This window comes from Lithobates pipiens, unplaced genomic scaffold, assembly GCF_037356315.1.
Source record: "Lithobates pipiens isolate NorthernLeopardFrog02 unplaced genomic scaffold, aLitPip1_a1.2 Scaffold_30, whole genome shotgun sequence".
In the NCBI taxonomy this organism is placed as follows: Eukaryota; Metazoa; Chordata; class Amphibia; order Anura; family Ranidae; genus Lithobates; species Lithobates pipiens.
The window spans coordinates 82,412,406-82,438,511 of record NW_027507791.1 but is presented as its reverse complement, the minus strand read 5'-3'; the positions used below and the strand labels follow the sequence as shown (position 1 = coordinate 82,438,511).

At 42.7% G+C, this 26,106-nt stretch overlaps 1 protein-coding gene across 9 annotated transcripts in view; it reads left to right on the top strand.

Moving 5' to 3' along the window:
• The window catches only part of MARK3 (microtubule affinity regulating kinase 3), a 144,948-nt gene that overhangs the window by 20,026 nt on the left and 98,816 nt on the right, over window positions 1–26,106 (top strand). For all 9 annotated transcript variants that reach the window (XM_077464513.1, XM_077464509.1, XM_077464511.1 and 6 more), the window contains exons 2-3: window positions 13,878–14,069; window positions 21,702–21,755. In XM_077464513.1, the coding sequence (XP_077320639.1) occupies window positions 13,878–14,069; window positions 21,702–21,755 (246 nt within the window). The remainder of the gene's footprint in view (window positions 1–13,877; window positions 14,070–21,701; window positions 21,756–26,106) is intronic.

Sequence of the window (26,106 nt, the reverse complement as noted above, 5' to 3'; positions counted from 1 at the left end):
AGCGATGTATTCTATTAATGAATACAAAGCCTGCTTGGATTGGCAGAGGCTGTATCATCATCAGCCCGCGCCTCTGACTCTCAAAGCCAATCCGAGCAGGCTACAGAGTAGCCTGCTCGGATTGGCAGAGGTTGTTACTCCAATCCGAGCAGGCTCTGTATTCATTTGAATACATCGCTCGCTGGGATTGGCTCAGCGGTATATACTGTATGTAGCCGAAGCTACATGCAGTATTACCGAACCCTCAGCAGGCATCGGAGGGGCTGATCCAGCGTATAAGTCGACACCTGATTTTCGGCCAGTTTTAAGTGTAAAAGGTCGTCTTCTACGCCGGAAAATTTTATATATATATTAAAAAAAAAAAATTTCGCTAACAAAAATGGTAAAATTTGTATAAAACAAAAATGCTAAACACCCAAAAACAAATGTGCAAACCTAAAGTTTAAAAAAAAAACCCTCCAAAAATGTTTGAAGATTCTCAAGCTCATGTGTAAACCTAGCCTCACATCCAGCCACCCATAAACCTATTATTTGGGTACTTTCTTCCATCAGGATGGAGCTAAAGCCACAATAGACCCATGTGTCACACGTGACCTTTTGTATTCATTTTGATCTGACTCAGCAGATCACTGGGTAGTTTTCTGTATTTTGTGGCATAAGGGGATGGGAAAAGGTTTGTGTCTTGCAGGGATGTCCTGAATGTAATTTAGCCCAGGCTGACACTAACCATTAGCAGACAGTCTTCATTATCGCAGTGGTTGAAAAAGCTAAAGGTTTTTTACCTTGTGCATTCTCTATATTAGGGTAAAAAAACACCGGCTGACAACTGATCCTTTCCGCCTATACGGATTGGATGACAGTTGGATGTAAACTGACAGGCGGTAATGTATTCTTTCTTTTCTGAGCATGCATAGTCTCGCTCTTCTGATCTTCATCCTATTTATTTTTTCGGTGGAAAATTGTACTAATTGGATGTTTTTCACGTGCGATAAATTTTCTAGCATGCACCTTCAGTTTTTGTTTGAAAAGTTGGAATTGTCTGTCGAAATCACTATGTAGCACTGACCCCCCAAAGGAGCTGCTGGTTTGAATTGGGCCTGCACTCTACCGAGAAACCCCACTAACTTGACTCAATCCCCTTGGCACAGCTGTTGTGCAATGTAATACAGTACAATATAAAACAATGCAAGCTGTTTATATGTACATATATAGACCTGGGAGCTCCCCCTGCTTAAAAGCTATATGTGAGGCCTCACTTAAAGTACTTTATCCAGGGTCTTCTTTTCTTTGCTAGCTAAAGTCACTTCTTTTTATTTATAATCCAAAGTTCATGGAGGATTAAGCTGAAATGCTCCTGGTGACACTCCAGTAAATTTATTTACAATGCTTGAGGCACCAAGGTAAATAGGTAAATCAAGCCTGCTCAGTGTCAGTTGCTCTGCTATGCCTCCGGTGACTGTAGTTTGCCTCTCTGTCAGCTGGGCCAGACGCTCTGTATCGCTTTGCTGAATCAATCAATTTGGTTTTCCGCTGAGTGTCTCTAGACCTTCTCAATCCGGCCACCGTCTTTCAAGCTCCGTCAGGTCACCTCACAAACAGGCTGGCGCTTTGTGATGGCTGTCGGCCGCTGTCTCCGGGAATCCTCCCCACAGATCCACACAGGCAGGCAGCATGGTCCCATGATGCCTAAAATGCCCGCTCCAGTCCCTTTTATCTCCTACCCACCTTGCACTGCCTAAGAAAGTGTTCATGGGTAGGTCACACGGACTCCTGGGTAACAAGGTGAACCTTCAGAATCCAAAACAGTTACTTCCTGTACAAGTCTTTAGGTTGTTCTGAGGTAATCATAAACAGGTGCTTTACCCCTATTTGGTCACTAGAGGCCTAGAGGCGATTCAGTTCGCATTGTGCGCTATATAAGTATTTCATTCATTCATTCATTCATTCACTAGATGGCTCTGGTGCAAAACCACAGTAGGCAAGGATGGCAGTTCTACAACTATATTAATGATCAGATAATAGGGCAATTATTCGTTGTATGACATTTTTCTTCAAATCTTCTTATCGTGTGTATGGGGCTTCAAGCAGGGCTCTGGGTGTCTTCAGAAAAAAGTCTGCAGCTACAAATACTATAGCTGCTGACTTTTATTAGGACACTTGCCTGTCCTGGGATCCAGCAGTGTCTTCATGCCTTTTTTTTCCCCCATTCTGCTCACAGATGCTGCCGCTGCCATTCCTTGTAAGGGAGCTGGCAGTGAAGCTTTGTGACTTCACAGCCGGTTAAAGAGGAAGTAAACCCTGATGAGTTTACTTCCTCTTTCATTCCCTGCAAAGGCAAAGCATAATGGACTACTATGCATCGCACATCAAACATCTGGGTGGAAGCAAGCAAGCGGAGCTTTCCTTTTTGGGTGGAGCTCCACTTTAAGTATGCAGGTGTAGTTTAGCCCTTCTCTGTGATTGGGACATTTGACTATGGGCCGATGGCGATCTCTTCCATAGTCCCCAAATGGCCAGTATATAGAATGTGATCCCATGTTTTCCTATCACTTTGGATTGCCTGTTTTACATGGGATAACCAACAATTGTCATACAGCCAAATCTGCTTTTGTTCTTTGTGTTTTTGTTTTAGGATCTTTACCTCGGTGTGAGATGTACACGCTTATGATCAAAATAAAGATTTCTAGTTGTGATGGCAATTAGGCATGCACTGTGTAGTTTTTCTATTGGTGTGAAAATTCTTGCGACAATTAATTATCTCTGCATAATATGTTTGTCAGACATTTGCAGAGCATGTTGTCATTGACAGTGTTTTGATCTTGTAATTTCTTCTTGTATGAAAATGCATGAGTCCCTCCATATCATTACCTGTTGTAGGGGTTTCTGTAGGGTCTGCTGTAGAGTCTCTGGTTACAAAGCCTGTCTTCTGAGCTGTCAGGAAATGCGTCAATGCTTTGTGGGGAGAGCCTTGCAGATGACCGTGTCAGTTATGCATCCCACAGACTTTAGGCACTGCTTTAATAATGTTTGTCCCTTGCTTTGTTCACCAAGGTTGCAATACAGATAAATGAACAGTGTTATTTGGGGGTGGATGTAAGTTAAAAATGCCATTGAGAGACAAAGGGCATTAAAGTGCAATGCCATGCTCCAAATAAAGTCCACATTATTGCTTTCTCTTGTGCACTTCCATGTTGCTGGAGATTTGAAAGGCTTAGTAAATACTGTTACATCCTCCTTGATGCATTGCACACGTTGTAAAGGTTGGATCCTTCAAGTGAGTATACGAGTGTTTTTAAATTTTGCATTGAGGTGTGTGTGTGTGTGTATATATGTATATGTCATGGCTGAAATTGTTGCCACCTCAGACATTTTTCCAGGAAATCAAGCATTTCTCACAGAAAAGTATTGCAGTAACATATGTTTTGCTATACACATGTTTTCCCTTTGTGTGTATTGGAACAAAACAGGAAAAAATCAAATTGGACATAATGGACTGGTCAAAATTCTTGGCACCCTTAACTTAACATTTGGTTGCAAATCATTTGGAAAAAAGAAATGAAATTCCTATAACTGCCAATAAGCTGCTTGCACCTGTCGCCTGGAATTTTGGACCACTCTTCCTTTGCAGACTGCTCCAGGTCTCTTATTGGAAGGGCACCTTTTCCCTACAGCAATTTTAAGATCTCTCCACAGGTGGTCAATGGGATTTGGATCTGGACTCATTGCTGGCCACTGAAGAACTCTCCAGCGATTTTGTTGCCATCCATTTCTGGGTGCTTTTTGACGTATGTTTGGGGTCGTTGTCCTGCTGGAAGACCCAAGATCTTGAACGCAAACCCAGCTTTCTGACACTGGGCTCTACAGGGTGACCCAAAATCCTTTGGTAAGCCTCAGATTTTATGATGCCTTGCACACATTCAAGGCACCAAAACAACCCCAAAACATCATTGACCCTTTGCCATATTTCACTGTAGGTACTGTGTTCTTTCCTTTTGTAGGCCTCATTCCGTTTTCAATAAGCAGTGGAATGATGTGCTTTACCAAAAAGATCTGTCTTGGTCTCATCTGTCCACAAGACGTTTTCCAGAAGGGTTTTGGCTTACTTAAGTACATTTTGGCAAACTGTAGTCTTGCTTTTTTATGTGTCTGTGTCAGCAGTGGGGTCCTCCTGGGTCTCCTGCCATAGCGTTTCATTTTATTTAAATGTCAATGCATAGTTTGCGCTGATAGATGCTCCCTGAGCCTGCGGGACAGCTTGAATTTCTTTGGAACTTGGCTGGGGCTGCTTATCCACATCCGGACTATCCTGCGTTGCAACCTTTCATCAATTTTTCTCTTCCGTCCATGCCAAGAGAGATTAGCTAGTGTGTCATGGGTAGCCGACTTCTTGATTAATGTTGTGCACTGTGGACAGAGGCAAATCTAGATCTCTGGAGATGGACTTGTAACCTTGAGATTGTTTGTTTATTTTTCCAAAATTTTGGTTCTCGAGTCCTCACGGTTCTCTTCTTTCTGTTGTCCATGCTTAGTGTGGCACACACAATGCAAAGACTAAGTGAACTTTTTTATATTGCCCACACCTGTTACTTGCCCCAGGTCAGTTTAAATGAGCATCACATGCTTGAAACAATCTTAGTTATCCACAATTTTGAAAGGGTGCCAAGAATTTTGACCAGCCCATTTTTGTAATTGTGTGACATTATGTCCAATTTGCGTTTTTTTTTTATTTATTTTTTTATTTTTTCCGTCCTTATTTATTTATTTTTTGTTCCAATACACACAAAGGGAATAAACGTGTATAGCAAAACATGTGTTACTGCAATACTTTATTTTTTTCTGGGGTGCCAACAATTTTGGCCATGACTGCATGTTTGGGGGTCCTAATATTTTTCTCCAAGCATCTTCCAGGACAGCCCATGAGACCTAGGGCTCCCCCCACAAGGACAGGAAACATGTTACCCCCACCAGATAAAAGGGCGGTCCTCCAGGCCCCATGTCAGTTATTAGTGTTTCCTCCGGTGGGGTGAGTAACATGTTCCTGGAACCTGGTCCCCCTAGATCTCATGAGCAGGGGCTCTGAAATGGCTGTTTGGGGGGCTTTCCACTAACCTTCCTGTGCTGCTGTCCCTCTGTTTTCAGTGCCTGGAAAGGGTCAGGACTGGGGTGGTGATGGCTCCTGAAAGCGTGGTGCAACACAATAAGTTTAGAACGGCTATGTCCTTTCCCCGCTGACAGCATAGCTGATGCATGCAGGGAAAAGAGGAAGTTGCAGCGCTTGAGGGGGGCGTGGTTACTGTTCTTTAAGCTGGCCCACAGAGAATACCTAGAGGGGTCACTTCCGGGGCAGATTATGTCATCATTGGGCGCTGAAGACGCCAGTTCCGGTCTTCATAAGGGCGCAGATAGGGGACGCTGGCTGCTGGTGTTTTCACTTTGTTAAAGCAGCGAGGCTGTGGACAAAGTGGGGCAGGGTGGATCCTTTGGCAGTACCTGCACAGGCAATAGATGCGATCCCCAACACTAGCACCTCACAGGTAAACCTGGAGTGTTAGTCACCCACTCGCTATCCCTGTGTGTGTTCCATCCCTCTCCCCTTTCTGTAGTAGTGGGTGTAAGGGGACACTTCCTCCCTCCTGCATGTGGTGTTTCGGAGTATCGGGGTGATGGCTTCATTGCAGGTCATCCTATTTTGTCTTGCAGACAAAGACCCAGGACAAGCCCCAAGCGCAACCACTAAAAAGGAAATGTGCTTTTTGCGCAAACAAATTGATGGTTTGTCGCACTTGTATAGAAGGCTTAGTAAAGGGTGACCGGGTAGCTTTTTGACAGAAGATGCTGACATCTGTTAGAGATGAACTTGCATCTACCTTTAGCTCATTTAATACGCTAATTGACAAGCTTCAGGCTCCAGCTGAGAGTCTGTCTTCAAATAGGGCTTCAGTCAGTAGCACTCCTCAGCAAGCGGAGAGCGAAGAGTCTGAAGCTGAAGTCAGATCTACCTGTTCTTCTCTGGAAGAATTGGGGTCAGATGTAGAGCCCAGGGATAGAGAATCCACTCCAGGGCTCAAGGTTTAAGTTCTTTTTAGAAGATGTTGATGACTTATTAAAGGCTATCTATACTACACTTGAATTGAAAGAGTAAGAGGTTCAATTATCTAAACATGATATGTATAAGGGTTTGCATAAGTAGTCTAGAGGTTTTTCCAGTACATAGCTCTGTGATTGATAATATCAAACTGGAGTGGGAAAATCCAAAGAGAAAACCTTTTTAGGTTACCACAAAAGAGAGGCTATCAAACAAATGTAGAAATATTCAACGCTGATGCATAAACAAAAAATATACAAACACACTGCAAGCTAGCACTCCAGGTAAATTCATCAATCCCCAAAATAAAATAGTTCAGCGCAATTCTATAATGGATTAAAAAGGAAATCCCTAGATATTAAAAAGTCCTCTAATCCAAAGGAGATCCCAAATGAGTGCACATTGATAATGACAACAGTCCCATTGCATGCGGTGATGAAAACCTAAAACAAATGGCAGATCCGGTGCTGTTGATCCCTCCACCACAGGTAAAATTAGCCTCTCGCCTCAAAGCATTGACCTGCAACAGGTCATAAAGCAGTAAACAGGGAAACAAATCCACCTTCTTAAAACATTGTCCACAGAAGCAGGTAAAAGCAATGTTCCTCGCACGATAAAGGGGAGAAAGCAATCTAGTGCTCACTGTATAAAAGCTTTATTATCGTATAAAATTACACAGAAATGTACTCACATTCTTAAGCACCCAGAGCCGAGTGCTGGCGTATCAACATATCACAATCATCTAACCAAAGAGATGGCCATGGGTGACATGTGTAACACCTGACCTAACCTAAAAAGGTTTCCTTTTTGATGAGAGCACAGCCGTGGAACAAAAACCCTAAGTTGGACACTCCTCTTTCAAAGGTTTCAAAAACTTAGACCTAGCGTTTGATATGGACCCGATGGACAATATCCTTGGAAAGGGGATATCCTTCTCCACAGAGCCTGGGATTCAGCTGTTGGGAACCTTAAATCAGCTCTGGCCTCCACGTGTAGCCAGAAATCTGGAAGTTTGGTTGACATAAATTCAAACACATCTGTTGGCGGGTATCTCTAGAGAGCAGACTTTGAAGTCCTTCCCTCTCCTCCTTTTTCGTGCAGTGGGATTTTTGGCTGATTCTTCTGCAGAGTTGGTAAGAATGACAGCCATGAATTTGGCCAGGAGAAGCCTATGGCTTAAAACCTGGTCAGGTGATTCAGCCTCTAAGTTGTGCCTTTGTGGGCTCCCCCTTACGGTAATGTCATCTTTGTGGCCAAGGACTGCAGGAGGCACTGGAACGCACAGCCGATAAGGAAAAGGCGTTATCAGAGAAAAACAACTCGACAGCCAGGAAGTTTTTCCATGGCCAAGGCAGGCAGCAAGGTCTTAGAGAAAAGGACAGCAGGCCTAAAAAAAAACATAAAGGGGGTTCTTGTTTAATCCTCCTCAACAACCCGCCAAGCCACAGTGAATCGTGTTCCCCAGTGGGAGGAAGATTGAGGGCCTTTCTCCCACAATGGGCAGCAGTCAATTCAAGTCCCTTAATCCTGGACCTAGTGACCAAAGGGTACAGGCTGGAATTTGTTCACCAACCACCGGAGTGGTTATTGGTCACCTTTCCTCCCCAAGTTCAAGAGAAAGCGAAGACTCTGGGTCTCCAAATTGGAGACTTGTTAGATCAAAAAGTCCTGATCCCTGTTCCGTGGTCAGATCAGGGCAAGGGGTAGTATTCTCATACAGTTGTCATCAAAAAGCCGTCAGGAAAGGTTTTGGCTTATCCTGAACCTTCAGTCTTTAAACTCGATCAGATACAAGCACTTCCGTGTGGAGACGATATTCACAATCAAATCTGCTCTACCCTTCATGGCCACTTTGGATTTGAGGGATGCTTACCTTCACATCCCCCATCCATCCAGTCTTCCAGAGTTTCTTGAGATTAGCAGTCAAGATGGGAACAGAGACTCGGCACTTTCAATTTCAAGCCCTCCCCTTTGGTTTGTCCTCGGCCCCACGTTTTTTTTTTCAAAAGTGTTGAGCGCTGGCTCCACTAAGGTTAAGGGAGATAACGATTTTTCCTTACCTGGACGACCTCCTTGTAGTGGCAGTCATACCAGAAGTTGGTAGCGGATCTCTAGACTGTACAAGACTTCCTACAATCACTAGGCTGGTTAATAAACGTAGAGAAGTCATCCTTAATTCTGGCCCAGAAAGTAACGTATCTGGGTTACAACTTTTGATCAGTAGACCAAAAAGTCATTTTTCCTCAGGAGAAGATTACAAAAGTGATCCAAACTGTCAGCGTTGCAGACAAAACGGTTGGTCTCGCTAAGACAAGTTTCAAGGGCAGTGGGTCTGATGACCTCATGCGTTCCCGCAGTACCATGTCCATTACAACTGTTTCTATTAAACTGGGATGGAGACTCGAGGTCCCTGGAGTCAAGGGTCTGGCTACCCGCCAGGCTAAAGAGAAGCTTTTGGTGGTGGAGGATAAGCCTGCACCCAATGAAGTCTCACATGGTCCATTCCGATATCCTGAAGGATCACTACAGATGCAAGTTCCTGGGGCTGGGGGAGCTAGGTACGCAGCTGTATGTACATGTTTACAAAATATCCTGCTGACATTCATTTCGCAATCAATGGATGGGTCCAGTAGTGACAAACCCAGACTCTGGACCTCTCATGCAATTTTTGGTGTCGTTCTAGCCTCATCAAGAGCAATATCAGGAGCATTTTCTCAAATGCTCATTATGGGTGACATGTCCAAAAAAAAAAGCACAGTAATAGAGGCAAATATAAGTAGACAATTTCTCTCTGCTGCTGCTACTCACTCTGGTCAAAATGGCTGAAATGGTTAACTTACAATGTTTTTTGAGCTTGGTGAGGGTCTTAAATGAAGTAATCTTAACCCCTTGCCACCGAGCGTACACAGATGTGCATACTCTGCTTTTGGGGGTCATACTGGGATGATGCCCGCGGCTGCAGGCATCATCCCGGTACCTGTTTTTTTTAGAGCGACTTTTTTTAATACCGTGCGACATAAAATATTGCAACAGTTTTCATTTTATTCTCTAGATTCTCTGCTAAAAAAAATGTATAATTTTAGCAAAAAATATGGATTTTATCTTGTAAACACCAAATGTCAAAAAGCTTAGTCATGAAAGGGTTAATAAACACTTCTAGATGCAAACGTGGCTAAACGGGCATTTTAAACGCCTGTTTCAAGATGTCAAACAATTTGTTCAGGGGGCTTTGCCTCAGTGTCCTGTGTACATGGGGCCTTAATCGTGCAGCTTTAGTCACTGGTAATAGAGTAGGTATGTACAGCTTGAGGACAGCTTAAGAGTAGCAGCAACTAAGTGACCACACAGGTTTGTAAATACACATTACCCCTACAATAAGCACTATTTTGGTAGGACCCCCCCCCCCCCGATAGATATATCTATATGAGCTCGCTCTCTCTCTCGCGCTTCCATCTATATCAGAATGGCGATTCTTGCAATATTTTATGTCGCACGGTATTTGTGCAGTGGTCTTTATATGCAACTTTTTTTGGGGGAAAAAAGCATTGCACAGAACAGGCAAGTATAACCTGTTCTGTTCTATTAAAAAAAAAAAAAACTTAAGCACTAGGTAGACATTTTTCCTGCTGCCTCAGTTTTTGACTGCCACTCCATTGAATAAGAATCACTTGAAGTTTCAGGAATGTAAATTTCTTGGTTTCCCTGCTGTGGTGTTGGGGCGATGGTTTCTCCTGCTGACCCCATAGTCCCTGCAGAACATCCTACATTTCGCTGTTGCTGAAAGCTTCTGCACCCAGGAGTCCCATGCCTATTCTCACCAGCAGCCACTGGAGTGCATTGTGATAGGAGTGGTGTTGATGTATCGTAAACGCTATTGCAAAAACCTTTAAAAAACTCGCTGCAAAGCTACTGGCATTTCTAGAACATTATTTTAATGTCCAGTGTACGAGGCATTCTGATCATAATGCTATGTATTGCCCAGGGATATGCATGTTTTTTTGGATAAGGCAGCAAACGACCCCTTCACATCATCCTCAAATAGCCCGGTGCAGTGGGGCTGCATTTTTCCCATGGGGCCGCAAATTTCCACACCACGTGGCACGCTCTCAGCGCAGAGACCGGGGTCTTGCTGTGAGGCTCAGACCCTGTACCACCGATCAGGTGACCCGGAATCTCGAGTTCCGGACTACGATCGCTGTGATAGCCAATAAGAGGCTATCGGTAATCAGTCACTGTGCAGCCCGCCCTGTTTTTTCTTTCTTTTTCTGTGAATGGAGGAGAGCGATGGATTGCTTTTTTTTTATTTATTTTTTTTTTTGTGTTTGGTGCACTATTTGTTTTGGGCTGTATATACAACTAACTTACACATGTGGTATCGCCAGGAGCAGGATCATTTATTTTGGGTTGTTCTTTGGTGGTAGGTTATGGTAGTAATCAGAAATATACAGCCAAGTAAAATTTTTATAGATATACATTTATTTATTTTTCTATTTTGGGCCTTCCTTTTGATAATAAAACAAAAGTGGGAGATGACCGTTATAATTTTATCCTGGAATAAAACCATTTATAATCAACCTGGATGCACAAAGTAGTTGTGGTGATATGTACGGTTTTACTAACGCGTGTCAAAGTCACAAAATTGGGCTTGGGCATTTAGATTTGTTTTACCCTTAGATGGGAAGGGGCTAAAACCCCTGTCAAGTTTCTGTTGCTCTGTCTGCCAGTGTCTTGTCTGTGCACACAACTCTTTAGCAGTAACATACTAGACACCTTTTATCTTGGCAGCTGTAGCCTGTCTAGGTATCTGCTCTATACATGCCTTGTTTTATAGAATAAATGCCAAGGCCAACAAGGCTAAAACAGTCTGTATTAAATTTGAATGGGGTATACAGGAAGTGTTGCCATGGCATCGTTCTCAAATCCTGGTATGACATAATTCATAATCAGTTTGGACATAACTTCAGTGGTCAGATGTAAAGGTTAAATTGTGCCTAAAAGCCATGAAATGGTTTCAAGTCCTTCTGCAGTGAAGGGGTTAAAGCGGGGCTTGACAAACTTGCTTTTGACTCTAGGAGGCAGCTAAAAAGTTAGGAGCCACAAATGCTCCTGGCGCTGTGCCAAGATTTGGCACATGAGCTTCTTTGGAGCAGAGGGAGTCCAGTTCAAGTGAATGGTGCCATTCTAAAAACTCTCCACTAAGGGCACTTTCACGCTGCCATCACCTGGGCGTCGGCTATTTCTAGCTGCGCTATTCTGCTGATATCGGGGCACTTTTAACCCTCGCTGTCAGCCGAAAGGGTTAAAACCACCCACAAAACGGCACTAAAGCGACGCTTTGCTGACGGTTTGGTGGTGCTGTCCATTGATTTCAATGGGCAAGGGGCACTTTAGGGGTGGTGTGTTCACCGCTCCAACAGCGCTGCAAAGAAGCTGTTTGCAGGATTCTTGTGACACCCTGCCAGTGCAGCACCCCCGGTGTGAAAACACTGTGCCTTTCACACTGGGATTGCAGCTGAAGATTTTTTTTTCATGTGCTATTTGCTAAAGCACTGGGGGAAAAAACGCCTCCCAGTTTGAAAGTGGTCTAAAAAAACAAAAGCTACTAAACACACTGAAGCAACTGGCACTAAATATTTTCAAGGTAATGATTGATGAATCTCAGGCTCTGGCATTTTAATTAGGCGATGGGGCTTGGCACCATTTGGAGACAGGACTAAGATGTTATACACCCTATACAACTTTTGTCTGACTTCCTTTAGATTTACCAAAACCATGTAGTGCAAGGGCCTGGACCTCATATTATATGGGTTTGGTAAATCTGAAGGAAAAATCTACTGAAAATTGTGTAGTGTGTATCCAGGTTTAGGGCTGGTTCACACAAGAAAAAACACACTCCAGATCCATTCATAATGTTTTTTCGTGTGTTTTTAATGCAAAAAAATAAAAAATGCACTGGCCTGCATGTGGTGTGAGCTGGCCTTTAGCCTAGGTTCAATACTGAATGCGGGTTTGAAACTGCAAGTTCAAACCCGCATTTCAGTCTGACTTCGAGAGCGTTTTCGGAGACATCTGTGCGGGTGGGTTGCTGCACAAATGTCTATTGAAATTGCCCCTGAAGTCTCCAAAAGTAGAGCAGGAACTACTTTTGGGAATCGGTGTGGTGTTGCACTGATTCGGACGTTGCCTGCAATGGGCAATGACTTGACATGTCATATTGCCCCGATATGAACGGGGGGCTCAGTGTATGTAAAGCCCAGGAAATGTTGTTCTCCATGTAAACCGCTGTGGCACCTGTAATTGATTTTGTACTGGCTGAGTGGCTGCAGCTCATTGCAAACACCTGACCATACCTGCTGCAGATTTACATTGATTTGAGTGGTGTAAAGCCCTGGACAGCAGTATTTGAAGCCTAAAAATGTTTTTTGTGCCGTGTCCTAGCTTGCATACAATGCACGAAAATGGCTGGGGCAGAATCGTTTGTGCAACTTCCCAAGGTGCATTAGGGCAAACGCTGATGAGAAAGTGCTAAACTATACTGCCCTATTGAATGCTGACAGGGCTATGTGATCAGCCGCTGCTTGTACACTTATGCTGGCCATACACTACAAAAAATCAGCCGAAATTTGGTTATTAGACGGTTCGTTTTTTCGGCCAGTTAAAGGGCACAAAATCGATAAGCGTTTGGACGTTTTTGAGCCAAAAAAACAAACCAGTTTGGAAATTTTCTGCCAAACGATTGAAAGGTTAATGTGTTTCCCGTCCGACCTGTCTGCACTAGATATATGTAAACGAACATAAAATGTATTTATGTCCACCTAACAGTTATCGGGCATTACACGAAGGCACCATTGTTTGCACTCGTGGCCTAACATTTGTTTTTCGAAATTGGGTTCGCCTGATTTTTTTGTATAGTGTATGGCCAGCAACAGGCTGCACTGACTGGCTCAAGGTCCCCGTAATGACTGATTGGGGTGGGGGGGGGAGTTTGAAGGACCGATCGGGTGGTGACGTGGTGTTGTTTTTTTTTTTTTTTTGTTTTTTTGTTTTTTTTTTGCCAACCCAAAAGTATTTTGCCTCATTGGCTCTAAAAACTATTTTGTATAGTAAGTGCCTAGTGACCCTGTCGGTTCATAGTACGTCCTTCAGAGTGGCAATGCTGTGCTGGTTGATCAGTCTTCTGCATTGCCACTTTGCCTAATGTATGCTGTAAATTTTGCGCTGGGAAGCCATGCATTCCCGTTTTGGCTTCCTGTCAAGCCTCAAGGCGTGGGGCAGCTCAATCATCGTGATTGGCAGTAGAGCTCGTCCTTTTTTCTTACATTTTTTTATCCAGCTCACGTGACACTTGTGAAAATGCAGACTTGTACCTGAAGTTCATCTGATGGCAGAGGAAAAGAAAGTGCTCTGCTGTCACACAACCATGGAGATATCCTGCAAAATGTGCAGAAGTGCCACCTGGGGTGCCATGTGACTGACTGGATCTTCATTGAGCTCTACAGCCCCGGGCACTCTGGAAACCCCTGTCCACATATTTGCTAATGAGTTGTGGAGGAAAAGCATATCTATCAAGTGGCCAAGGTGCAGAATATCCAAGAATAGGTGTTTCCAGCAGTTCCATATCTATATTGACCATTTTTAGTGCTGTTAGCCTTTACTTTTAAGTGTAAGCATGTGCAAAAGCGTTTGCATGTATTTTAATATACCACCATAAAATATATATTTTTTTCAGCTAATCCTGTAATTTACGGTCTTATTTTCTTGTTATTTAAGCTTATTTCCTATGTTTTTGCAGCATACGTCTCATGGAGATGGACGACAAGATGTCCCTACCCGTCCCAGCCGTTCTGGAGCTCGAAACAGGAATTCCATCGCCTCCTGTGCGGACGAGCAGCCCCACATTGGGAACTACAGGCTTCTTAAAACCATCGGCAAAGGAAACTTTGCTAAAGTGAAACTGGCTCGGCATATCCTCACTGGCAGAGAGGTAAATCGGCTTCTAGACTTTGTGTGTTTGCTGTTTTGGCAGAACTGTACATGGCCTGTACTCGCTTCATTCACGTTCATCCCCAGTACGCAGAGTGTTGTGTAACTAGGAGTAGAGTGCATGCATATTTTCAATGTCATTCTGTGCTGGAATGTTACTAAAGCATGCATATTGTTAGAAGACCTCATTGTGTATTCACTACAGCAATCCATTTGAGATCCCCATGTGGCGCTCGCTCCAGTACACAATGAGCTTGTCTGCAGTAAAAGGTCAGGGCTAGAATCTGTTGGATTTGAGATTCTTGGCCTGCTTCTTGAGACTGTGACTCAATAGGATGCATGTTACTGCATTTCTCGTATTCAGAGTGCATCAAGTTGCGGACAGGCCCCCCCCACACATCCCCGATCTGACAGCTACCCGATTATCTTCAGATCACCAGTAGTGGAGCACTGTGGTTGTTCATTCTCTCCATGTCACATTGTATCTACTTACCTGTGCGGGATGTACGGGCAGACAGATACACTGACAGATCTGAAGGAGACCTGATCGCTGGTGCAAGCATTTTATTTGTTGGAGCATGTAATCATTACAGGCTCCAAAAAAAGGTGTGTGTGTGTGTGTGTGTGTGTGTGTGTGTGTGTGTGTGTTTTTTTTTTTTTATTTTTTTTTTTTTTTTAATATGCATTCTGTAAGGTGCTGTAGAATTGTTTTGTGCTACAAGAGTAGACTATGTAATACATAAGGCTTAGTTATTTGCATTTCCCAAGTCATCTTCCAGGACAGCTTACATGAGAAAGATAGAAGTTCCTCCCACCCCGAAACACATTATCCACTTCTACACAAAAAAAAACCTGACATAGCCCCAGATTGTCCGTCTGGATAGAACACAGACCCAGTTCTATTTTTACTGTCTGACTTGGTTCACACCTATGCAGGTTGTGGTTGATGGTTTTCCAGGTGCAGTGTGTGTGTGTGTGTGTGTGTGTGTGTTTGTTTTTTTTTGTTTTTTTTTGCGCATTTGGGAGTTCTCGTCTTGCAGGAGAAACCTGCAAAAACGCAGCAGAAATGCATCAAAGATGCAATGCTCCAGTGACCACTGGAGGGGCAGGGGAGAGAGCTGGTGACTGACAGTCACCGGCTCTCTGTTCACTGAAGACTGAGCAATCAGCAGTCTGTGATCCTTCAGTTCTTGGTCTTAGCCAGAAAGTAAGCAGAAGCAAATGCATACAAAAGTCATATACACATGTGAGGTATCGCTGCGAACATTAGAGCGAAAGCAATAATTCTAGCGCTAGACCGCCTCTGTAAACTGTAGTTTGTTGCCATTCCACGAGCATGTGCATGTTAAAGCACAACTCGATATTTTACAAAAAGTTGGGTTTATATTATGTCCTGTTCACCCAATATTACATTTCGAGAACCATTTATTTCTGCCAAGATACTTGATCTCTAGCATACCTCACAGTTGTGTGCTTGGTTTTATCTATAAAATCTGTACAAAAATAGTTAAAAACATAAAAACAATAAATAATAATCAGTCTAGTGATATACTGCCTGGTCCACAAAGGTGTTTTTTTTTCTTCTTTTCTTTTAAAGCGTATTTTTTGCCCAAAAAATGCTGTGCAAATACCATGTGACACAAAATATTGCACCGATCACCATTTTTATTCCCTAGGGTCTCTGCTAAAAAATGTTTGGGGGTTATAAGTAATTTTCTAGCCAAAAAAAATGATTTAAACACACTGCCAGAAAAGGCCTGGTCTTCAAGTGGCCAGAGTACCACTTTAAACGTCAATTGAACATCTTTGGGTATTATCACCAAGTTGATTGCATTGTCTGACCTACAAATGGCCCTATAAAGTACCCATCTATATTCTTAATAAGGACACGGCAAGTAAAAATCCCATCTAGACTTACTCTCACTTTACCATGAGCGTGGAAAACATGCATTGAACACACAGCAGTGCTTGCTCTCTCATTCCCTGGACTTTGGCTCTCCTTCTCCTCCTTTAATAACACCTCAATAACACTCTGTTCTGGGAAATGCCATTGTGTGCCCTGCTAATTGTTCTGATATCTAGTTACATTCCCAGGAAACCTTGCTGGCTTTCAGGAGCTCCTTGTTTACAAAAATCTCTGCCTGACGATTGTATTAGAGGTTGGCCTGTTTTGATGATCAAATAAAACTGTGTGGGTTTTTTTTATATATTATATGCACATGAATGCGAACTATAGTAACATTTTTGGATTGCGTTTTTAGAACATCTTTCGGGTTTCTTTTGCCATCTGTGTCATAGTTTGAGAGATTTCCCTTTGCTGCTGTGTCCACAGGGGGAAATCACTCCAACAGGAACCGAAAACACTTTAGCGCGTGGAAAATGTAGAACCTATGTCTCTGTTGAAGAGATTCCCTTTGTTTTAGTGAGACAGAAGTAGCAGGAAATCGCCCCAGTGGGGACAAAGATGGCAAAAAAATTGACTTGAGGGCTCCAACACACATTAAGGGCTAGTTTACACTTCAAAGCAAGGCATCAGACAGGCTTTGTTAAAGCTCTCTGAACAGTAGTCAAAGCCCCTGTCACTAAATAAAATGGTTAACTTACTGTCCTGTTTACACCTGCTTTTGCTTTGCTTCAAAAATTTATACCTCCCATGTAGCTTTAGTGGTTCTTCAAAGCCTCATGGCAAAGCTCTCTCGAAGCCTCATCGAAGCTCCACCGGAGCACCAAGCAAAAGCAATGTGTAAGCAGGAGTGTAAGCTAACCATTTTATTTAGTGACCAGGGGCTTTGACATTCGGGGATCTTTTAAAAAGTGTGTCTGAAGCCATATTTTGAAGCAAGTGTAAACTAGCCCTAGCTGCTATGTAATACAGAGCCAGAAGAAAGTGTTTTTTTTTTTTTTTGGGTGATTTGAGCAAACTCTTATATGAATAGTTATTAAAACAGAAATCCAGATGCAAAAACTTTGGCTTACATACACTATATTGTCAAATGTATGGGGACGCCTTCCTTTTTGCTCATCTATTTATAGACCTTGCTTTTTGCACTGGTTTGCAGTCATGTTGGAACAGGAAGGGGCCATCTCCAAACTGTTGGGCTCGGTTCACACAGGGGGTGATGCGAGGCGACACGACTTGCCTCGCTGCGACCTGCCGCGACCTCAACGGCGACTTGCAAATGACTTCTGTATAGAAGTCAATGCAAGTCGCCCCGAGGTCGCCCAAAAGTAGTACAGGAACCTTTTTTTCTGAGTCGGAGCGACTCAAGTCGCTCCTCTTAGAACGGTTCCATTGTACAGAACGGGGGCGACTTGTCAGGTCGCAGCACGGCAAGCCGTGTCGCCCCCTGTGTGAACCGGCCCTTACCATAAATTAGGGAGCTTGAAATTGTCCAAAATGTCTTGGTATGCTGATACCTTAAAGTGGTTGTAAATGCAGAAGTTTATCTTTATACATTCTATGCATTCAAATAAAAAGCCTTCTGTGTACAGCAGCCCCCCCCCCCCCCCCCCCTACTACTCACCTGAGCCTCATCTCTATCCAGCGATATCCATAAGTGCCTTGTCCATCCGGGACTCTCTCCTGATTGGCTGAGACAGCAGCGCAGCACCATTGGATACCACTGCTGTCAAACTCTGCCAATCAGGGCGGGACTGGCCCGTGTCTGAATGGATCAACAGAGCTGCAGCTTGGCTCAGGTGCTACCATAGCAAACTGCTTTCTGTGGGGGCACTCAACCGAAGGGAGGGGTGAGGAGCTCCAGCCAGGAACCCAAGAAAAAGAGGATCTGGGCTACCCTCTGCAAAACCATTACACAGAGCTGGTAAGTAGAACATGTAGAGAAAAAAAACCCCCAAGACTTTACAATCACGTTAAGAGTTCCCTTCACTGGAACTAAGGGGCCAAGCCCAACCCCTTAAAAAAAAACAAAAAAAAAAAAACACCCCACACCACAACCCCCCCCCCCCTCCACCAAATGATTTAGACCAGTGCACAAAGCAAGGTCCATTAAGACATGGATTAGCGAGTTTGGGGTGGAGGAACTTTACTGACCTACAGAGTCCTGACCTCAAACCAATAGAACACCTTTTGGGGTGAATTAAATCGGAGACTGCAAGCCAGACCTTCTCTTCCAACATCAGTGCCTCACCCCACAAATGTGCTTCCAGAAGAATGGTCAAACACTCCCATAGACTCACTCCTAAACTTTGTGGACAGCCTTCCCAGAAGAGTTGAAGCTGTTACGGCTGCAAAGGGTGGGCCAACTCAATATTGAACTCTATGGACTAATGGCCTGTACACACGATCCAAATATCGTATGACCGTTTTCGCTTAATAGTCGCAAGTAGAAATTGAATAGCTAAATAAAGTCACAAAAATTCTCATACGACAGAAAAAAAAATCAGAAGTGATGTCATGTTTTTTTGTATTAAATTTTCAGACGACAACCATACCGACTAACCAAAAATCGTACGATCTGGAATCCTACAAGGAAAACTTATCGTGCATGCCCGATCGATTGGATGAAAGGTCGTGATCGGCTGTAAAAGTAGTGTACACACAATCCTTGGACGACCGTTTTCGTACGGTATTCGGATCGTGTACGGGCCATTAGACTGGAATTTTATTAGTTAATGTGTGTAAATGCAGGCGTCCCAATTCTTTTGACAATATAGTGTATATTCTCTTATAGCCACAAAGGATATAGAGGTTTCTGTGCTACATATAGTCTGTACAGAGAGAGACGCTGTGTGGGCGAAGGCCCATTAAGGCTCCTTTCACATTTGTGCGCCCTGAAAGCCACGTCATTTTTACCGCACTGTTTTTTGTTGTTTTTTGCTGCTACTTGAAGCAATGCCTGTCTCTATGGACCTCAAGTTGCATCAGTTGGACCAGAGTAGTGCAGGGTCTACTTTGAAGTTGCACCGATATAAATTGTGCTTATTGGAAATCATGGGGTAGGACTTGTCATGTGGTTTTAAAGTCCCAAGTCGTACTAGTGTGAAAGGGGCTTAAGTAGGTCCTTCCCACTACAGAATGGGGTGAAGACGAGACCAGTCACACTGCACAAGGGGAGAGAGCTCAGCATTGAGCGGTCTTTATTATTGGAAGCTCCTGAACATCTCCAGCCCTGTGAGCATCTCCCAGGGGACATATTTTGCTATCGGCGATGGGCTATTTTATAGCATTTTAATAAACTGCCTATTGCTGCCCTATATAGCGCTCGCACACAGCAGCGGTGGGGGAAGTCGCAGGCGATTTGGACAGGAATTGCACTGCATTCGTGTTCAAATCTCTTCCGATTCTTTTGCAGTGTGATTTGCACCCATTCATTTTGCATGGATGCAAATCGCACTGTAAAGTATTGGTATTGAACATTTTTATGAGTACTCGTGAAAATGCTTGGTATTGGTGCACTCCTAAAGTTGGTAATAATAAAATGTACAGTTGTGCTCATAAGTTTACATACCCTGGCAGAATTTTTCTTGGCCATTTTTCCAAGAATATGAATAACACAAACTTTTTTTTTTTTTTTTTTCACTCATGGTTAGTGTTTTGGCTGAAGCCATTTATTAACTGTTTACACTTTTTTTAAATCATAATGGCAACGGAAACTACCCAAATGACCCTGTTCAAAAGTTTACATAACCCAGTACTTAATACCGTGTATTGCCCCCATCTAACATCAATGACAGCTTGAAGTCTTTTGTGGTATTTGTGGATGAGGCTCTTTATCTTCGGATGGTAAAGCTGCCCATTCCTCTTGGCAAAAAGCCTCGAGTTCTGTAAATTCTTGGGCTGTCTTACATGAACTGCACGTTTTGAGATCTCCCCAGAGTGGCCCAATGATATTGAGGTCAGGAGACTGAAATGGCCACTCCAAAACCTTCACTTTATTCTGCTGTAGCCAATGACAGGTGGACTTGGCCTTTGTTTTGGATCATTGTCATGTCCACGTAAGTCCCATGCGCAGCTTCCTGGCTGAGGAATGCAAATGTTCCTCCAGCATTTTTTGATAACATACTGCATTCACCTTGCTAACAATTTTGACCAATTTTCCTGTGCCTTTTTGTAGCTCACACATCCCCAAAACATCAGCGCTCCACCTCCGTACTTTTTCATCATAGGCCTTGTTGACTCCTCTCCAAATGAAGCGTTTTATGGTTGTGGCCAAAAAGCTAATTTTTGGTCTCATCACTCCAAGTGACTTTGTGCCAGAAGGTTTGAGGGCTGTCTCTGTGCTGTTTTGCGTATTGTAAGTGGGATAGTTTGTGGCATTTGCTTAGTAATGGCTTTCTTCTGGCGACTCGACCATGCAACCCATCTGTTAGGATTATTCTTCTCCTGTGATCAGTCAAACTCCAGATGTATTGAAAAGCAGACAATTTATTTCAGATGTCACACAAAAGGATGATCCTTACAAGTCAAAGGATGCAGTAAGAATCGTACAAATGGATGTACAGCCCCCCTCCTAATACCTAGGAAACACTGATAGCATGCTTGGTACAAAGTGGTACATACTTTATTGGCCAGTTAGCATTTTCTGTACACTCTGTTCTACCATATATGGTTAAGCCTAATCATCCTACAACTTACTGTGGAGTTGGTTAAAACAAATGCAACTAATGTTAATACAACTTGCTCAGAAGTCCTCTTAAAAATCAGTCTCAGGTTTTTGTTTTTCTAATAGTCGCACAATAAACATTTAAAACTTTTCTAACAGTCTTTAAGTGCTTCCACATGTTTTTAGAGTCCTGTATTTCACCTGAAGTTGTTTGTGGATTTTTCTTTGCATCCCAAACAATTTTCCTGGCAGTTGTGGCTGAGGTTTTAGTTGGTCTACCTGACCGTGGTTTGTCCTCAACAGAACCCCTCATTTTCGACTTCTTGATTGATTTTGAACACGGCTGATTGGGATTCTCAATTCCTTGGATATCTTTTTATAGCACTTTCCTGTTTTATACAGTTCAACTACCTTTTCCCACAGATCCTTTGACAATTCTTTTGCTTTCGCTATGACTCAGAATGCAGAAATGTCAGTGCAGCACTGGATGAAAGATGCAAGGGTCTGTCAGGAGTCCAGAAACTCAACCTTTTACACACACTCTCGCACTAATTACAAGCAAACGGATCACAGATGAGGATGATTACCTCTTTAATAGCCATTAAAACCTCTTTGTGTCCACTTGTGCATGTTATCGGGGCAAAATCGCATGTATGTGAACTTTTGATCAGGGTCATTTGGGTAGTTTCTGAAACAATAACCATGAGTGAAAAATGTTTTTGTGTTCATATTTTCTGAAAACTGGCCAAGAAATCATAAATTCTGCCAGGGATTTCATGAAATAATGTGGCACTAGCCCATATCTTTACACATAATTCACTACGTGTGCCTCAGACATTTTTTCTAGCACTCTCCTCCAAACTTCTCAACTGAAGCTCTCCTAATGGTCTGGTAGCCAGGGGTGGGGGGATGTAATCTAGGCCCAAGCTGCCTGGCAGTTATGTGGTTTTGTGTGGGTTTTTTCCAGTGTATAGTCAGAGCTCAGAATTGTGGTTTAGTAATAACTACATGTGCCCTGCTAATTTTAAAAATGTAACTTATTTATTTATTTTATTTATTTTTTGCAGGTGGCAATAAAAATAATTGATAAAACACAGTTAAATCCAACTAGTCTGCAAAAGGTAAGTTTATGATTTAATTTACATGTGGAACATTACATGATTATTTTATACAGCTACTTTCCAGTGCTTGTATAGTAGATAGGGAGCAGCAGAGCAAGATCACATTTATAGTGATCTGTGTCTGCTAGTTAAACTGCACCTGTCATCTGATAAAAGATGTCATTCCTCTGAGGAGTCTAGGGAAGGTGGGCTCTGCTCTTTTACCAGGAAAGGCATCTGCGTGTTTTAAAGCTGAACTTGGAACATACAAACTTTTCCATTTAAATATATTCCCTAAAAGCCAAAAATTATATCCACTACTGTGTGCCTTGCTCATATGCAGTATTGTGGCAGTGTTCCATCATACGGACATGTTTGAAGGAAAATCCCACAAGTGTTCCAGTTAACCGCTTACACCGCTATACGTCGGCAGAAGGGCTCGTACAGGCAAACTAATGTACCTGTACTTTGCCCTTTAAGAGGTGGCTTACGGGCGTGTCTGCCCGCGGCAAGCTCTGTGAGTCGGGTCATGGGTCCTGTACAGTCGTTTTCCGCGGGGATACCCGCGATAGTCTCACAGAGAAACAAGAACGGGGAGATAATGTTAACAAGAATCTCCCAGTTCTGCCTATTGGCAGTGTCACTGATCTCTGCCCCCTGTGATTGGGAGCCAGAGATCAGTGACGTGTCACGTAAGCCATGCCCCCTCGAGTTAGAATCACTCCCCAGGACATACTTAACCCCTACACTACCCCCCGTGGCAGTGTCATTTACACAGGAATCAGTGTATTTGTATAGCACTGATTGCTGTATAAATGACAATGGTCCCAAAAATGTCTGTCCACCATAATGTCGCAGTCATGATAAAAATCGCTGATCGCCGCTATTACTAGTAAAACATTTTTTATAAAAATGCCATAAAACTAACCCCAATTTTGTAACCGCTATAATTTTTGTGCAAACCAATCAATAAACGCTTATTGCTGTGTGGGTTTTTATTTATTTTTTTCCACAAAAATATGTAGACTACGTATCGGCCTAAACTGAGGGAAAAAGTTTTTTATATATATATTTGGGGGATATTCTAGCTATATATATATATATATATATATATAATTCTGTCAAAATTGGCACTTTTTTTTTTTTTGGCACAAAAAATAAAAACTGCAGAGGTGATCAAATACCACCAAAAGAAAGTTGTATTTGTGGGGAAAAAAAGACGTCCATTTTGTTTGGTAGCCACGCCGAACGACTGGCGCAATTTGTCAGTTAAAGCGACGCAGTGACGAATCACAAAAAGTGCTGTGGCCTTTTGGCCAGCAAAATTGGTCCGGGGCTTAAGTGGTTAATCTGGCGTTGAAATCTCACAAGATGCTTGGCAAAGCGTTTTTTTTTTTTTTTTTTTTTTTTTTCATGCTACCGGGATCTCCCAAGAGATATAAAGTACAAGGGCTCATTATAATACCGCACCTGTTAAATGCAGCAAAGATATTGATGCCTATATGGAGACAGGTAAATCGCCAACTGTGGTAAAGGGGCTTTGGAAAGTGGACCAATTTTATCTTTATGGGACCTGATGCATAACTACAGAGAGAATTTGTAAATTTCATAGTGTATGGGATGGTTGGATACCGGTTTAAATATTTTCAACAGTTTCCTTATGTAGTGGTATACTGCATATGAATAATAAGGGTGAGTAGTTAAACCAAATCCAGGAGTCGATCATAAACTGATGCTAGATTTAGGAGTAGGGTAAATTACTTTATTCTTCTACCGCCGCTAAATTGTTAAAGTGAAATGGATAAGTTCTGGTAGGAGTGGGTGAAGGGAGGTCACGTATTGGATGTAACAAGGGTTTTCATGGGTTTCAATGCGACCTCCATCCCCCTCCCCAGTTTTATTTTTTTTTATTTTTTTTTTATTTTTTTTTTTTTTGCTTGCCTTTTAGCTTCTGTCTTTGGTGCCCCCACTATACCACCTGGAGTTTTAAGGATAGAGATGGGGCTATACAGTAAATGCCTGTTTATCTTACCTGATTGTCTAAGGCTGGCCATGGATCTTCTTTTTTTTTATATTCAAATGAAAAAAAGAATCCTCCATCTGCACAATCGCAACATGGATGGAGGAATCCTCCTCGCTGAGATGTATTTTGACAGCAGGGACTCGCCGCTGTCGGAATACATTGCTCATTGGGAAATTTATTTCCCAGTGTGAGTGGCCAAATAGAGAGCAAAATTCAGCCGATCCCTACTGAACCAGACCATGGCGCAGTTAAAGCGGTAGTAAAGGTTGAGCAAAAAAAGAAACTCTCCCTGCAAGGTAAAGGCATAGTGTGCTATTAAAGACTTGCCTTGAAACAAAGGCCTCGAGCGCCATGCTGTCAACGCTGCAGAGGCTTCCATCTTCACTTGGTCTTCCGGGTTTGCAAACGGCAGCGGATTGAATAGCCGAGCCGTGATGTCGCTTGGACGGTACAGAGCTCTAAAGAAATGGTACGGGTAATGCCGTTCCTTCAGAGTGCATGTGCTGGTGACGTCACCGACTCCTGCTTACTAGAATATCTCCTAAATGTGCACGTTTAGGAGAGATTAGTTTAACCTACAGGTAAGCTTTATTATAAAATTGGAAAGTTTTTTTTTTTTTTTTTTTTTTTTTTTTTTTTGTTCTTCCACGTTTTTTTAAAGCATATAGGAGTGTACATGTAACAGTTTGTGACACAGAAGAGACTATTCCTCTATGGCAGAATAGACCTAGAATGTCTCATTTGCGATATAAGAACCTTTCCTTCTAGCAAACTTTTGAATTCGCACAAAATTTCAGCTTTAAAGTTACTGAAACGTTGCTTGTGAGGCCCTGTGGTGACGTCAATTGTTTGGCGATCATATAGGAAGATTTTAATGTTTCCCTTTTCCGCACTCTAGAGGAAGTTTTGTACTTCCTCTGGAGTCTGGTTCTGCTTTGTTGTTCTGGGTGCCGAAACTGAAAGTTGAGCTAAACAAAGAGCCTTTTGTACAAAGTTTGTAGGAAAGGAAGTGTGCGGGAGTTACCTATAGCAACTGCTCACACACTTGTAATTGTCATTGCCATAGACGTCACTCCCAGGTTTATGTACCAATTCTTACTGGCTTTTTATTTTTTTTGCCTAAACGAAATGTTTGCAGGCATTGTAAGTTGTACAATGTTGGCTGTGGAAAAAAAAATGAGCTATGTAGTCTGTCTTGTGTGGAAGTAGTCAATGTATTTAAACCCAGAAATAAGTGTATTCAGACTTCTGAACACCACCTCCTTTCTTTATCGTCATAGCGTGACAAAGGGGAGTTCTATAGTTTTGGGGTGATCTGGGTAAGGCTAATAAAACTGCAGAGTGCACAAGACAGCATTGGATTTCTGGTAGGATCCAGGTGTATTTAAATTTTTTATTTTTTATTTTTTTTGCACATGTAGGACAGATGAAATGCTTTTAATTGTATTTTTAAGCTGATCTCCAGGCAGATATGGCACACAAATGAATGCAGCTTTTATTTTTACATCCATAAATTGCATGCAGCGAAAGCACCTGAACTCGACTCGTGTAAAACAGAGCTCAGACTGGGGGAAGGCAGAGTGGCACTAAGAGCAGTTTTGGTGCAGGGCAAGGAACATTATTAATGATGATAATCTTATTCACGATTTACATAGCGCCAACATTTTACGCAGCGATTTACAATGTATAGGGGGGACAACACCATTACATTTCAGTTCAGTACAAAAGGTACAGGAGGGCCCTGCTCCTAGAGCTTACATTCTAAAGGGTGGGGGTGGTGGTATAAAAGGTAATAGCTGCAGAGAATAATTTGATGGGGGGAGGCCGATACATACTAATAGTTGGCAAGAGCAGAATGACAGATGAGTTCATCAGTGCTGCTTCTCCTATCGCTGTCCAGTCAAAGGCTGGGTGTGGTGAGGTGACCTGTAAGAGCTGAATCGCAGAAGAGAGATCAGATCTTCTGCCTTGCTAGACAGAACTGTGTTTTGTTGGCAAAGCTGCGTAACTCTTAACTGAATGGACAGAAATGCAAATACTTTGGCATGTAAGACTACTTTCCTTTATGTATTTCATTTGTGTGTATTTAGCTGATTGCCTGGAGTTCAGTTTCAACAGACCAAAAGGGAGCGAATGAAAGGTATTGTTAGGCTCTCTTTTTAAGAGCACATGTAAAGCCAGTCTAGAAAGCTATATGAAGGCTTCCACTGGGGATCCTTCTAAAAATGTTACTTGTCATGCTGACCCCCTGAATTTGCATTGACCCAGTATAAGTATGTAGATAATGACTTCTGATTTCCATTAGGACTTTCCTAATCTGCATACTGTTCTGGTACTACAATGTAAGAA